General features: G+C 52.6%; 1 protein-coding gene across 7 annotated transcripts in view; it reads left to right on the forward strand.

Annotated features, from left to right (window-relative positions):
• SYT6 (synaptotagmin 6) overlaps positions 1 to 16,175 on the forward strand; it is a 66,142-nt gene that overhangs the window by 37,629 nt on the left and 12,338 nt on the right. For all 7 annotated transcript variants that reach the window (XR_002316718.2, XR_002316722.2, XM_070463891.1 and 4 more), the window contains exon 4: positions 14,726 to 14,846. Coding sequence is in view for 5 of the 7 variants with exons in the window: in XM_070463891.1 (XP_070319992.1) it covers positions 14,726 to 14,846 (121 nt within the window). In the remaining 2 variants the exon portion in view is untranslated. The remainder of the gene's footprint in view (positions 1 to 14,725; positions 14,847 to 16,175) is intronic.

Consider the following 16,175-nt stretch of genomic DNA (forward strand, 5'->3'; position numbering starts at 1 on the left):
GATCACACATCGAAGGAGTGAATCCACTTGCAGCTCTCCTAGGGGGCCCACAAGGACTGCAGACTGTCCCCTTGCCCCACCTCAAGACCTAAAGAAGCAAGAAGACAAAAATGAGGAAAATAACTCCAACTCTGCAGGAGACAGAGGGAAACACTTTATATGCCAGAAACATCTTCATGAAGGGTTTCGTCCTCCCAGACATGGTGTCTGCACCCCAGAGAAGCTCAGTGGGGAAGTTCATGCAGAGAGAGCCCAGGGTTCTTCCATGCTGGCCCAGCTTCCTCCTCACCCATCTTCTTGCACGAGACAGTGTCCATTGGAGCAACTAGCACTGGGTGAGATGATGACATACAGGGGTATTTCATGAGGAGCGGCTGACTGAGGCCAGGATGCGGGCGCTGGCTGGCTGAAGTGAGCAGGAGATGGAGCCCTACATATTGTGCTTATCCCCCTTCAAGAGGAAGCAGGCAGAGGGAAGTCACAACTTTAAATCTCAGGGGCTTCCTCTTTAGTGCTTCTTGCTTTTGGAACACCAAGAAATTTCACTTTCAAAACCCACACGTGTCCTTAGCTGATCTGAGCCTCATTAACGAGGGGCCAAAGATAGCTGGCATGGAGCACAAGTCCAAAGGAGGCTGGGTGGCACGGAGAAGAGCAAGGCCTCAGAGTCAGCAGCTGGGAGTCCACATCCAGACTTAGGCGATTACTTAACCTCTGTGATCCTCAGTGTGGCAATAATCATGGGTCCTCCCAGGAATGCCCTATGAACAAAATGAATTAAGTCCAGTGTGTTGCATGGTCTCTACACACAAGCTTTTGCGGCATGTCTCTCAGCCCCCTTCTTTCTTGACTTTGGCTTTGATCACCAAAATAAGTAGATGAAGTGGAAGAAACGTCAGAATCCTGATCAGTATGTGTGCTCAATCGCTTCTTCTAGCCCCACATGGCAAAGGTTCTCAGCCCCTGAGACCTTCCCTGAGTGCATGCTAAGTCACTTCAGTTGTGCCTGACTCTTTATGACGCTATGGACTGTAGCCTGCCAGGCTCTTCTATCCATGAGATTCTTCAAGAAGAGACTTCCCTAGAGCACTCGTTAAAACGCGGAGTGCTGGGCCCCACACTGATGAGGGTGGGCCCAATAATTTGCATTTCTGGGAAGCTCTAAGTGCTGCTGCTGGTGGTAGTCAGGGAACCACACTTGGAGAACTACCACAATAAGGAATATTTACAAAATGGTGTCATACATTTTTAAAGCACTATCCAGTTTTCTTAAACCATCTAAATTTGGGTGAGGCACCTTCTTACTAAAATTCAGCTAAGCAGTGTGCTTGAGGTGCAAAGGGAAAAGGTGGAAGGCAAAAGTGAGCAAGCCGTCCAGGGGAATTGACATGGCTTTGATCCATTGCAGCCTTGTTTGCACCTAACAGAGGAGAAGAGGCCCTTCTGTGATGCTAACTTCTGCTTGGCAGCACTGATACTGAATCACTTTGCTCGTGGTCATGGAGACTCTGCTAGGGTCTCGTCCAGGGCAGCCTCGGAATCTCCTTGTTTGCGTTATGTTGCAAACCAAGGATACATAAGAGTCTCTGGGGAAGCCTGTCAATCCTTCACTCATGCAGGCCCCAGCCTCAGATCCTGACTCCACAGACCTGGGATGCGGCTCAGGAGTCAAGTCCCCACCTCCCAAGGGAATCCAGAACGGAGCTCCAGACCACTTCCTGGGCAGCACCTTATGAGGCACCATCCTGAGCTGTTAGCCACAGAGACAAGGCTGGACAGGCGTGAGGCTGAGGTTAAGCAGGGGCCCACACCCCTTCTTTTCATCACCTTCTAACTAGGTATACCCCACAAAGCCGAGCACTCATTAATTCAACAAATATTGGTGCATGCGTGCATGCTAAGTCGCTTCAGTCGTGTCTGACTCTTTATGACCCTATGGACTGTAGCCCACCAGGCTCTTCTGTCCTGTGGGATTCTCCAGGCAAGAATACTGGAATGGGTTGCCATGCCCTCCTCCAGGGGATCTTCCCAACCCAGGGATCAAACCCATGTCTCTTACATCTCCTGCATTGGCAGGTGGGTTCTTTACCACTAGCGCCACCTGGGATGCCCCCAAATATTGGTGAGCCTGTGTTATAGATCAGGTACTGTGCTCAGTCCTGGGAATACAGTGGTGAGTAAAATACGGGATGGGAGGGAGAACAGGGTAAGCAAGGCACCGAGGGGGTGGGATTCAAGGAGGCGTTCACGTTGGAGGCACTTATGAGTGAAGCTGAGTGAGGGCCTCCACCAAGCTTGCCTTTGTACCCGGGGCCCCGGGTTTGCTTGGCCCTGTCCCAGTCCTGGTCAGACAGGCCCAGTCCCTGTCCGTTGGGGACACACAGTCTAGAGCAGGAGGTGTGGCTTTGGAGGAAGTGCTGGAACAGTGAGGGGCCGCTGTGTGTGAGAGTTGGGGAAAGAATGATGAAGCAGGGAGCATACGACGTGCAGGGTGGGGCACCACTCGGTCAGGCGGCCTGGGCGAGTGGAGGAGAGGATGCGCCCTGATTGCCTGGGGCCCTGCAGGTCGTGGTGCGGGTTTTGGCTTTTATTCTGCCACAGGAGGAAGTCACTGAAGGGTTTTAAATAGACGAGTGACATGGTCCATCTTACAGTTTTGGAAGCGCTTTCTGCCTGCTGTGTGGAAGGTGGAGCGGGAAAACCAAGGGAGGCAAGGGGCCGTTAGGAGGTGTGGCACGGGCAGGTGAAAGGTGGTGGTGTCCTCTCTGTGGCACTGGAGGCAGACAGGTGGGTAGATCGGATTTGAAGATAGAATCCACAGGACTCAGTGATGAGAACTGGCAGGGCTTCGTGATGAACTGAATGCAGAGGAGAGAGGAAGGCAGGCATCAACCGTGAGAAACTGGGTGGATGGAGGGGCCATTTCCCGGGTTGAAGAAAACAAGAGGAAAATGTAAGCAGAAGCTCGGAGTTCTCCCGGAGAATCTCAAGTTTGAGTTTCTCAAGTTTCTGTGAGATGTCCAGGTTGGGATGTCATGTTGGAACATATGAGTGCGGAGTCTAGAGGCAGAGTCTGTGAAAGCACCATAAATTCAGGGGTCATGAGCATGGAGGTGAGCGTTGACATTATGGGTGAGTGAGGAGAGAATGACTGTTTAGAACCCACTGCTTAGAGGCAGGGACGGAAGGATGGTCCAGCTGAAACTGGAAGGAATAGCTGCAGGAGTGGGAGGATAACTGAAAGAAGAGAATGCTTCCAGAATAGCCTGGGCAACTACACGCAAGGCTGCAAAGAGGGTGTTCAGAGAGCAGCCTCATCGCAGCAAGGCCCAGAGGTCAGAGTGTCTGGAACAGGAGATAGGTAAAAACCTAAACCTTCCAGTCAGCAAAGAGATGGAGACGTTAAGTTAAAGACCCCATCACTGGTGGTTCAAGCTGGAGCTCTTGTCTGGAACCAGACCCTGCCCGTTGGCATCCCCAGGACACCTGTTTGCAGAAACATTTCTCTGTTGCCCCAGGAGACCATCCCGCCGGGACCAAGGCATCTATCTTCCCTCCTCTCAGAGACCTGCTGCTGCAGCCCTGCCCAGGCAAAGAGCAGATCACTCACCGCTGAGCCACCCGCCCCCTCTGGGGGAAACTGACAGCTGTTTGACAGCCACACAGCAGGACCATTTGAGGCAAGAAATGAAGACAGATGCTCATCATTAAGTTCATTTATGTGCCATTTACTCCTTTCTGTCATTAGTGAAGATGCCTGTGGATGGATCAGAGCGGAGGTGAGGTCCTTGGCCCTGGCGTCTCCAGACAGGCACGAGTGGTGCAGACTCTCCAGCTTGACCAGGCATGGCCTCAATCTCTTCTGGAACTTCCCCAAACTCTGTTCTCCTCAAACTCCTTCTGCCCCCTCGTAGCCCATCTCCCTCTCCGCCCACCTTTTAAAAAGTCGTTAGGAAGAGATCTGTACCTCCCAGTGTGATTCTGACTCATGGATATTTGCCCAAAAGTAATGGTGCATGCCAAACGCTAAACCTCTTTTCAAGGGCAGGTTCCTAAAGGAGAGGCTGTGGAAAAGTTTCCTAAATAAAACCAGCTGTTTCCCTGAAGATGCTCAGATAGAGAAGCACTTGCCACCCACTGATGTGCTGTCATGTCTGGAGGTGTCCCCGGGACAGAGCCCACCTTGAGGATCTCACCCACTTCCTCTCTCCCCTCGCCACCCTCTGTGAGCCTGAGGGTCTCTCTCTTCTCCACTGGCCAGTCCCAGGCTCTCTGTCCACAACATGGGCTGCAGCTCGAGTGTATGGAGTTTGTTTAAAGTGCCTCCATTTTGCTAGATCATTTATTCATCACGCTGCAAAGCCCTTGGGGCAAAGAGCACTTGAGAGAAAAAGCAGGCATGGAAGTTAGAACAAACAGAAGCAGCCCCGGCTCCCAGCAGGGATCCCGAGCAACACAACAGACACAGCCCGCCCTTCCACCCAGGCCACCCCCAGCAAGTGGCATTCTCCCCAGCCCTGCAAGCCCAGACCCCCGGAGGAGCAGGGAACAGCCCACGTCAGCCAGCCTGGTGCTCACAGCAGGAGCCCCCCTCGTGGCACCCCAGGAGAAGCACCCACCTTCTTGGCTCCTCTCCCCCAGCAGAGAGTTGATCCAGCCTTGGGGGATGTATGGGGTGGATGGAATGTTGGTTTCTGCCCTCCTCCACTGCAGCCCCCTCATCTAGTGGGTCACCGGATCCTGCTGATGGCATCTCAGATGTGCCTTGCCTTGCTTCAAGGCCTTTGTAACCCCTGTCCCCAGGCCATGAGACCCAGGGGCCATGGGAGATACCCCAAGCCTGACCAGAGGAGTGAGGAGAAGGGACCCAAGAGGAGAGAACGGGACAGCTGGGCTGGAAAGACGAGTTTTTCCCAGGACAGTCAGGAGGGAGGAGAGGTTATTTCAGGCAGTGCAAAGAGCAGGGCCAAGGCGTGAAGGTACAGAAGAACCTGGGCTTTGGGAGGAGGAGCTGTAGAGAGACAGGATATTGTAGTAGCCGAAACTGTGGGCTCTCGAACCTGGCTGCCTGGGGTCACATCCCAACTCTGCCACGGAGTAGCTGTGTGCTGGGCTGGTGGAACAGTCTCGAGGTATGTCAGGATCCCCATGAAGAAAATGCAGATAATCATAGCATCTATCTCATTAGGCTTCTGTGAAATTTATATGACTCGGCATGTATGAGCACTTAGGACAGAATGGCCCGTAATAAGGCACCTGGGCTGGAATGCTTGGGAAGAAAGGCAAGAGCCAAATCATGAAGAAGCCTGGATGCACTGGATGCTGTGGGTGAGTGATTTTCACCCTGACTCCTAGACGCTCCAAGGAGGCAGGCTGAGGGGTTGAAGGTAGGAATTCCGGGTGGTGGTGGTGTAATCGTGTCCGACTCTTGGTGACAGTTAACTCTGGGTGGTGGTGTTCAGACGTTAAGTCTTGTCCCACTCTGCGACCCCACGAACTGCAGCATGCCAGGCTTCCCTGTCCCCCAGAGTTTGCTCTGCCAAAGTTTCTCAAACTCGTGTCCATCGAGTCAGTGATTTCATCCAACCATCTCATCCTCTACACAGAGAGATTACAACAAACCGTAGATCAAAACAAACTGTGGAAAATTCTTAAAGAGATGGAAATACCAGACCACCTGACCTGCCTCCTGAGAAGTCTGTATGCAGGTCAAGAAGCAACAGTTAGAACTGGACATGGAACAACAGACTGGTTCCAAATTGAGAAAGGAGTATGTCAAGGCTGTATATCATCACCCTGCTTAAACTTATATGCAGAGTACATCATGTGAAATGCCGGGCTGGATGAAGCACAAGCTGGAATCAAGGTTGCCGGGAGAAATATCAATAACCTCACCCTTATGGCAAAAAGTGAAGAGGAACTAAAGAGCCTCTTGGTGAAAGTGAAAGAGAAGAGTGAAAAAGTTGGCCTAAAACTCAACATTCAGAAAACTAAGATCATGGCATCTGGCCCCATCACTTCATGGCAAATAGATGGGGAAACAATGGAAACAGTGACAGACTTTATTTTTTTGGGCTCCAAAATCACTGCAGATGGTGACTGCAGTCATGAAATTAAAAGACGCTTGCTCCTTGGAAGAAAAGCTCATGACCAACCTAGACAGCATATTAAAAAGCAGAGACATTACTTTGCCACAAAAGTCTGTCTAGTCAAAGCTATGGTTTTTCCAGTAGTCATGTATGGATAGAGTTGACTATAAAGAAAGCTGAGTGCTGAAAAATTGATGCTTTTGAACTGTGGTGTTGGAGAAGACTCTTGAGGGTCCCTTGGACTGCAAGGAGATCCAACCAGTCAATCCTAAAGGAAATCAGTCCTGATGATGCAAAGAATTGACTCACTGGAAAAGACCCTGATGCTAGAAAAGATTGAAGCGGGGAGAAGGGGACGACAGAGGATGAGATGGTTGGATGGCATCACCAACTCGATGGACATGAGTTTGAGTAAGCTCTGGGAGTTGGTGATAGACAGGGAAGCCTGGCGTGCTGCAGTCCATGGGGTCACAAAGAGTCGGACACAACTGAGCAACTGAACTGAACTGATCTCATTCTCTGTTGTCCCCTTCTCCTCCTGCCCTCAATCTTTCCCAGCCATCAGGGTCTTTTCCAATGAGTCAGCTCTTCATATCAGGGGGTCAAAGTATTAGGGCTTCAGCTGCAGCATCGGTCCTTCCAACGAATATTCAGGGTTGCCTCATTTCTAAACCACTTTTCATCCATTGTGTATATTTCATTTGAAGAGTTTTCCAGCTACAAAACTAGTTTGGAATGGGGGGCCACTGAACGATTTGGAGCAGGAGAACCCTCTGATTACAGCAAGGAGGATAGATCCGAGGGGTTGGGGGCTGTGCTGATGTTTAGTCGCTCAGTTGTGTCTGACATTTTGCAACCCCATAGACTGTAGCCCGCCAGGCTCCTCTGTCCATGGGGATTCTCCAGGCAAGAACACTGGAGTGGGCTGCTGTTTCCTCCTCCAGGGGATCCTCCCAACCCAGGGATGAACCCAGGTCTCCCTCATTGCAGGCGGAGTCTTTACCACGTGAGCCACCAGGGGGCTGGGGGAGGGAGTCAGAAAACTGGGAGGTTCCTGGTGTGGCCAGAGCTAAGGTAGTGCGGAGGGGAGGGGAGGGGAGGGGCAGGCCCCAGAGTCTGCAGACTCTTACAGGGCAGAACAGCCTGGCCGGGAAACTGACTGGGCATGGAGACCACAGGAGGGCTAGGAAGCTGGGACCCTATCGACTTCTCTTCCCTGTGCGTGCGTGCTAAATCGCTTCAGTCACATCCGACTCTTCGTGACCCTATGGACTGTAGACCGCCAGGCTCCACCGTCCACGAGATTTCCCAGGCAAGAGGACTAGAGTGGGTTGCCAGTTCTTCCTCCAGGGGATCTTCCCGACCCGGGGATCCACTCTTCCCCGGCCGCCCATTTTTTTCTGCAATTCTGCTGAAGTCCTGCTTTCCCCAGGGGAGAAAATCCAAACACCCCTCAGGGCCTCTGAGACCCGGCCCTGCCTCCCTTCCCCACTGCGCCCCAGCACACCAACCACCCCTCCCCTCTCCGCGTGCCACTCCCTTGGCATCACTTGCTGTCCCCTCGTGGCAGCCCACCTCCCCGCTCTCTCAGGTCTGACTGGCCTCCCGACCACTCTGTCTAAACAGCCTCCACCCTGCCCCCCACTCTTTACCCTCTGTCCCTGCCCAGGTTCACTCAGCACCCTACAGTACTCTCTTGCTTACTTTAGTTTTGTCTCCCTCCCCTAGAACACAAGCTCCTGGAGGGCTGGGCCCCTGTCTCATTCCTGTTGTCTCCCTGTATTTGAAACATTTGGTAGGCAGTCGCAAATGAATGACCCAGGTGCAGATGGTCTCTGGTGTGGGCGTCTAGGTGGAAGGTGATGCTGTGGGCTGAGAGGGAAATAGGGATGGAAGAGCAGGTGGAGAGAGGTCTCGGCCACCTGCCGAGTCAGGGGCAAACTGTGAGATGTGGGCCCCAGGCAGACACGCCAGCCTGGTCTGGGTGCTCTCAGCCTGCCCTGTGGTCCTCAGCCCCCTGGCCTCGCTGGACCTCCATGCCTCTGCTGTCCTTATGCACCCAGTGACGCCTGCCTGGGAGCTGCTCGCTTGTTTCTTCTCCCATAAGCTCTTTTCACTCACCTTGCTAGATCCTACCGAGTGTCACCCTCTCTGGGACGCCTACCCTGAAATTCCAGGCAGAGTTTCTTCTCTAGGTCCCACGTCTTGTCCACAGCCCTGTTCCAGCACTAATCAAGCCAGACCCTGCTGCTTACCTATGTGCCTTTCTCTCTGCTGCCTTATAACCAAGACTGTGAGCTCTCGGTAATAGTAATTGTGGTAGTCGTAACAAATTATAATAGCGGCTAATGCTTTCTGAGTGCTTACTGTGTGCCAGGCACTATGCCAAGTACTCGGCACAAATTACCTCATTTAATCTTTATTTAACAACCTTAGGAGGTAGGTACTGTTTTTAGCCCCATTTCACAGATTAGAAAACCAAGACTAGAAAAGGATTAAAGTAAGTCACACTCCTCATAAATGGAGCTGGACCCTGGACCCAGAGTTGCCTGACCTCAAGTCCACAGGCTCAATACAGGCTCAGTCAGCCAGTATTTCCTGAGCTCTTACTGTGAATCGGGCCCTGGGCTAGACATGGGGGATTGATGATGAGTAAAACCAATCTGTATCCCTGCTCCCACAGAGCCCCCCATCTAATGAGAACACTGCATTCATCATAAAATCCCCACAATCAAATAGAAGCTATGGTCGTGGCGTGGGCTCTGAAGAGGTCTGGGGGGCCGTGGGGGTGGATATCAGTCCCGGCGTTCAGCTTCCACATCTGACTCATCTCTACCCCCGATTCCAAGCCCCAGGCCTACACAGAGGGATTTCTCACTGGCTCTTTCTTTACCCATTGAAGCCAAATTGGCTTCCACCCCATCTCCCTTCCAGCCCCCCAGCCCCAGGGTAACTTAACAGCACTTCCTGCCCAGTGCTTCAAAGATCCTTTTACTCTCCTGTGACTTTTCGGAAAGTGTAGCGGATACTTCTCTGCTGATGCTGAGTGATTCAGACAAGCCACTTAATGATTAAGAGACTAGAAGTGTTCTCTAAGAGATGGGGAAGCATCGTTCTTGCTTCGCTCAGCCTGGATTCCCCAGACGGATGCAGAGGCACTGACGCCACTCAATGCCTATTTAAGGGGATGAAGGCCAGCCCTGGAGAGGAACAAAACAGGTGGGGGACAGTGGGAACAGAAGGAATAATAGCGTATGAATTTCAAAACAAAGTTCCTGGATACCTTGAGGTGGGTAAACAGACAGATAGCAGTTAAGCATCCTTGAAAGTGTGAAAGTGAAAGTGTTAATCGCTCAGTCGTGTCTGACTCTTTGCAACCCCATGGACTGTAGCCCTCCAGGCTCCTCTGTCCATGGAATTCTCCAGACAAGAATACTGGAGTGGATTGCCACTCCCTTCTCCAGGGGTATCTTCCCTACCCAGGGATCGAACCCTGGTCTCCTGTATTGCAGGCAGATTCTTTACCCTCTGAGCCACCAGAGAAGCCCTTAGGCATCCTTGGACCATCTTAATTGGTAATGGCTGACGATGGATTTTTCCAGTTTGAATGCTTGGTTTTTATGGCTGGCAGGGACCTTAAGGCTACAGCATCTGGGGTAATGCTCTCATTTTCTAGACCGAAGCCCAGAGATGTGAAATGACAAACCTGAGTACTTAGTGGTGGAGGGACTAAATAACGTCCTGCTCTTTCCTGGTCAGTCCACAGATAGAAAAATTTTTTTTCTACACCTAGGGCTGTGTGAGTGCATCAAGAAGAGAAAAGTGCTTTAATGAACTGTTGCAGATGGACTCCTGGGAACCAGCAAGGGCAATGCGGTACAGTGGATGGACCTTTACAAATCTTGCTGCCCAGACGTCTGGGCATGGCAGCTAGGGGAGATTGCTACTAGAATGGGCAATGATGTAGGTGGACAGGCTTCATGCAATTAAGGACAGGATTCTCCAAGTGCCAACATCCTGGCTGCAGGCCTGCCCCCCTCCAAGCAATAGCCAAGACTTTCACCAGCTGCTGCTGGGCTCAGACCCACCCTATCAGCCCCTGGGTCAGCAGTCCAGAGGGCTAAGTTGGAGTCTGCTGCTTTCTGGACAGCAGTGACCTCTTCTGCACCAGGGAGCTCATTGCCAGTCAGGGGCCCTATGGTGGCCTCTCTTGACAGAAGGTGAAGATGAAAGCAATAATGAGCTGGCTGTTCTGCAGCCCCTGGTCACCCCTGGTTTTATTAAAGCCAAAGCTGCAAACATCCTCAGTGAGGATAAAAGGCTGGCAAGTGTGCAGGATCTGGGGCTGAAACCTCCTGAGAAAATGGGTGGTGCTGAGAGGATGCAGCAAGGCTGCCCATGGGGCCAAGCTGGGCCTGGCTTTCCAGAGATGCTGACTTTCTGTCTGCTTAGCCCCATCTATGAACTCAAAAGTAAACGATTTTCCTTTATCAAGTAACCCGGTCCTCTGCTGTCTACAAGGGCTTCCCAGGTGGTGCTAGTGGTAAAGAACCCCCCTGCCAATGCAGGAGACATAAGACATGCAGGTTTGATCCCTGGGTTGGGAAGATCCCCTGGAGAAGGGCATGGCAACCCACTCCAGTGTTCTTGCCTGGAGAATCCCCATGGACAGAGGAGCCTGGCAGGCTACAGTCCATGGGATCACAAGAGTCAGACATGACTGAAGCGACTGATCACCCACCGCTGTCTACATGTACAGGGGAATTAATATTTGCCTTGACTCACTGGGCCAAGAGTAGCTGTTTTGCCATCAGGCCCAATCACCCACAGCAGAAGGTCCAAGATGGGACTTCAGGCCACTTGGCACCAGTTTCCTCTCTGCCCCCAAGTCATAGTGGACTCTTGAGCCACTGCTTTTGCCTGCTGGGGCCCAGCGGTGGAGGGTGGAGCTCACTGTTGGGTGCAGGAACCAGGAGGGGGGTGGGGAGTTCCAAATCTGGCTGCAGACTCAGCACCTCGTGTGCCCCCAGCTGGTGGCTCTACTGAGGAAGGAGGGGCAAGGAGGGGCCTCTGACTCTGCGCTGCCCCTGCAGGGAGCCATCTCTGAGGGCGGCCCAGAGAGCCCAGGGGATTCCGCTCACCCTGGGGGCTCTCCCACAGCCCCAGGCGAGTCTCCCAAGCTCACAAACAGACCCGCTTAGACTCCTGCGGAAAGACTGCCTTTGAAGGCTTCACTCTGCATCTGTCAGGTGGCCGAGTGGGAAAACGTGATGGCAGCCTCGTGCTCACTCCTCTCACAGGAACGAGTCAGGCATGACTGAGCACATGCTCACAGGAACCCTGGGAACTTCCAGATTGCTTACCAGGGCCCTAACTTGATGGTAACACTGATATGGAGCACCATTCCTTTCGCGGGTTCTTCTGCCTAAGTGTAACCGTCTGTGTAGCTCCTCTTGGGCCATCAAGCATCTCTGAAGCACAGTAGGTGTAAAGCAAAGGCCCTGTCTCAAAGGGGCCTCTGGTCCCTGGACGCTCTAGGAGGGCTTGGCTGTAGCAAAGCAGGGACTTGTTCACCCCTGTGAGCACTTCAAGGGCAGAAAGTGCAGCAGGAACACATACTCAGTATGGGCTGGACCCTGAGCGAGGGTCCCTGTGAGGGGCGTGGCCCTGGGCCCTCCAAGATGCATGGGATTGTCATCCAAACAAAGACAAGAGGAGGAGGCATGTTGGCTAAGCGGACCAAAGATACACCAGCCGGCTGGAGCAGAAGGTTGGCAAGGAGGGATACAGAAAAATAATCAGGTGAGGTGGTAGGACAGGACTAATCGTTAAGGGTCCAGCATGCAAGGTAGGAGGATGGGTCTTGATTCTGGAAGCCACACAGGGGGCGCTACCGAGAGCATTCAGCCCTGGCCTATAAAAGTCTGGCCCCAGAGCACTCATTTGACCTCGCAAGTCGCTTAACTTCACCAGTCATTTCCTCCTGCATGTGGTGGGGGTACTAAGGTCACCCATCCCACAGGGCTGTAGTGAGACTCACAGAGGTAATTTAGCAAAGGACTTGGCACATGGTACGCATGCAATGACCTTGGTTCTTCTTGCTGTTATTGAGACTGAACGGGTTTCTTGAACACTGGGCAGGATTGGACCTTGGAGGGTTATAAGGAAATCAAGGGAGTTGGGGGCCTCCTTGTACCTCAGTGCTTTCTCTAGAGATGGAACATTCAGCCAGGTGCACTGCTGACCTGTCCCCTGCTGCCCGAGGGGACAGTCACGCTCCCCTGTGCCACTTGCCTTGGGCCACTTCCTGTTTCTCTCTTCCTGGACTAGGGGACTCCAGAGGGAGACAGGAGATGCACCTGAGTGAGATGGAGATCCTGGCTCCTTCTTTCCTCCCTCCCTCCCTCCCTTCTCTCCTTTCTCCTTTGCTCTCTCCCTCCCTCCTTCCCTTCCTCTGCACCAGGTCTTAGTTCTGCCATTTAGGATCTTTAGTTGGCAGCATGTGGGATCTAGTTTCCCAACCAGGGATCAAACCCAGTCCCCTGCATTGGGAGCACAGAGTCTCAGCCACTGGACCACCAAGGAAATCCTCTAGGCTTCATGCATGTTGAGGGGGATAGCACACTCTCCACACAACATGGAGCCTCTAGCAGGATCTCAGTAAATCCAAATGGCACGAACAGGTTGAGTTGTAGCCTAAGGTCCAGAGGAGCCAGGGTCACCCTGAGATGTCCCCCAGGTGGGCTGCTATCCTGAGGGTCGGAGTCCAGCTCTGCCTCCCACCAGCTGCACGAGCCTGGCCAGGGCATCACCCCCGAGTTTAACCTCTGAGTTCTTGTCTGTGAGATGGAGGGAATAATGACAATACCCCCTGCCTTGCACAGTCACTGTGAGCCTCAAAGGTGGAAATGCCTGTCACAGAAGAGCTTCACAGGGCACAGTTCATGTGTTTTGGTCTCAGCTCCATGAACTAGAGGGTGTGTTGGGGGTGGGGGTGGGGGTTGCTCTCTCTACAGTGCGTCCAGCTCTGCCCCAGCCAGACACCCCCCTTCCACCCCTCACCCCCACCCACAATACCCCCACCCCTTTCTTTTCCAGGGAGCTGGGTGGATTCACCTGCTACTCCTGGGATTTGATTTGGGAGTGGGTTGAAAAAGGACAAATCTTGGGCTAGGGAAAGGGTGGGTGTAGTGCCACCTAGAGGAGAGCATTGGGACCACGTACTCTGGAAGGGGTGGGGGAATTATTCTGCAGGAGGGGCCAAGTGTCAGGAGTCTCTCAGAGTCCCCAGAAGAGGGTGGTTCTTTGTGAGGAGAAGAGACAAAAACCTTGGTGCGATCCTTGACTGCTCTGTTTCTCTGAAGTCACCTCCTCCAGGAGGCCTCCCCAGCCAGCCTGAAATCAGAGCCAGCCCAAACCCTGACCTCTTTCTCTTCCGCCCTGGATCTGGGGGATTTAAGGGAGGAAACATCTCTACGTCCTAGAGCCCCACATCAGCCTCAGAGCCTGAGAGAGAGATTTTGCAGTGATAGCATCCTCCTCTGTCAGCTGGGGAACAGGAAGAGGAGGCAGTCCAGCAGAGTGCTGTTTAACTCAACAGTCGGACATGCTTACCATCTTTGAAGTTCTCCTATTCCCTGTTGCTCAGAAACTTCCTGGGATCCCTGGTCATGATGCTTCTGGGGTCAGAAGAGGCAGCAGGGTATATGCTCCAGGCTGAGTTCATAGCTGAAGCGTGACCACACATAAGGACAGGGTGGATCCGAGACCTGGCACAAACATGGAATGGCAAGTGTGTGTCTTCTTGGTCAGTACCATGTCCTGAGCAGGTCCTGATTCCTTGTGCTTCCACGCGCAAGCCTGGAAGTTGGAGTGCTAGGTGTGTTTCAGGAGAGGCAAGGAAGCTTCCAGGGCTTCCCAGGTGGCACTGGCAATAAAGAACCTGCCTGCCAATGCAGGAGACTCAAGAGAGGAGGGTTCAATCCCTGGGTCGGGAAGATCCCCTGCAGGAGGGCATGGCAACCCACCCCAGTATTCTTGCCTAGAGAATTCCATGGAGGAGGAGAGGAGCCTGGAGGGCTATAGTCCATGGGGTCACAGAGAGCTGGACACAACTGAAGTGACTTAGCACACAAAGAAGCTTCCAAGGCAGGGCCTCGTGACGAATGACTGAGCCGAGAGCTAGAATCAGATATGCTGGGAGAGGGGACCCCTGCTGGCCCGAGTGGGTCTTGTACAGGATACTGTCATGACCACAGGCCAGCGGGGTGGGGAGTCAAGGGCTCACGTGACCGAGAAAGGAAAACTGGAAAATAGGGTTGGGCCCCCAAGGGCTTGGTGGCCTGGAGGGGCTGCAGCCAAGAGGCAGAGGTAGGGCAGGTGAGGCCAAAGCAGGAGGAAGAGGACCAGGACCAGAATCTGATCAGAGCTGAGAAGGAAAGGAACAGGACAGTGTCTGCTGAAGAGCCAATGTCACTATCACTGCCTTTTATACCCAGTTACTCCCAGGACAGAGGCCAGACCATCCGGCCTTACAGCACTCTGCCTCAGAGAGCTTCTCCTGGGCTCCGGAGCGGCCCTGCGGCTGCATAGGAGCTGTGTGGCCCTCACCTGCCCTCCTGTCTGCTTCTTTGCAGGAAAGTGTGGATTTGGGCGAGATCATGTTCTCCCTCTGCTACCTGCCCACAGCAGGCAGGCTCACCCTCACCGTGATCAAATGCCGGAACCTCAAGGCAATGGACATCACAGGCTACTCAGGTACCTCTCCTACCCAGGTGCTTGCCATGTGGCCTCCCCACAGTCCCGACTTTAGGATGTGGAGAGATGTTCAGAGAGAAGGGGGCGGAATTGCCAGTATTCTTCGATTGGAGCACAGCCCTTCAGGCAAATGGCCCGGCTTTGAATACCAATCCTACCGTTTCCTTGCTGTGTAATGTTTTGGTTTCCTGATCTGAATAGGACAGAAAACCTTACACAGGTTGCTTTAAGGGTAAACAAGTTAATTCATGTAAATGCTTAGAAATGAGCCAGATACCTAACAAGCAGTCAGTTGTTGTTCAGTCACTCAGTCGTGTCCAACTCTGCGACTGAGCAGTCAGTAGATATTAGCTATTACAATCATTCTTTCTCTTGGAGGATGGAGAGGATAAGAAGCAAATAAATAGGAGGAAAAAATAAGAAGGAAAAATCTTTCTAGTTGGTGTGAGGCCTCAGGACTTCCAAGGGTTATGTCAAGTTTGAGTGTCTTAAGTGTTTGTTGATCCACAAAGCCCTGCAGCAGCCCTGTAGTGAGTCAGAGGAACAGAGTCACTGAAAAGCAAAGTGCATTTGTATCTGAGGTTTTCCTGCAGGGCTCTGGGCCTCGGTCTCAGCACCAGGAGAGACAAGTGCTGTTCTAGCAACTGAGGAAACGCTTGTTTGGAGGCAGCCTCAGAGCCTGCAGGCTGGACACAAGGTCAGAGGTTTGATCCTTTCCCATGATTCTGCAAGTTGTTGTCATTGTGCAGGGTTTTGGGTTGTAATATAACAGCAGAGTCTCAGGAACCTTCTGCCCCGAGTTGACTCAAATTAGCCCAAGAAGTGGAAGAGGGTGGAACATTCCAAGAAGCAGGCAGGTAGAATAGCCTGGGCTGCACTCAAAGTAGCGAATGCTTGGTTTGTTTTCCTAAAACTCCCTCCTAAGAGGCTCTTCTCCAGATTCTGATTACAAACATAAATCTACTCCAGAGGTGCCTCTGAATTTGGCTGGGAGTATATGGAAGATTTTCCCTTTCATTCCTTATTTCCTTAGTATAATCACACTTGCTGCAAAGAGGTGATGATCCAGATGAACACATCTGGGCCCCGACCCAACCTGGTGCAGTTGGAAGAAGACAAGATACTAGGCTTTAGAAAATGAAATTTCAGGGAAGGGTGGCCAAGAAACGCTAAAGTCAGGTGTATTTGTGGCAGCTTTGAATGCCTCTGCTCCCAGACCTCCCCCCTACTGCCGCCCCCACATCTCTGTGCATCACCCACGCCTTCCAGGCTGAAAGCTGCCCCTGAAAGCGCCTGCCCTGATGCTTTTCCTTCCACAGAAGCTACCAC

This window comes from Odocoileus virginianus, unplaced genomic scaffold, assembly GCF_023699985.2.
Source record: "Odocoileus virginianus isolate 20LAN1187 ecotype Illinois unplaced genomic scaffold, Ovbor_1.2 Unplaced_Contig_8, whole genome shotgun sequence".
Lineage (NCBI taxonomy): Eukaryota > Metazoa > Chordata > Mammalia > Artiodactyla > Cervidae > Odocoileus > Odocoileus virginianus.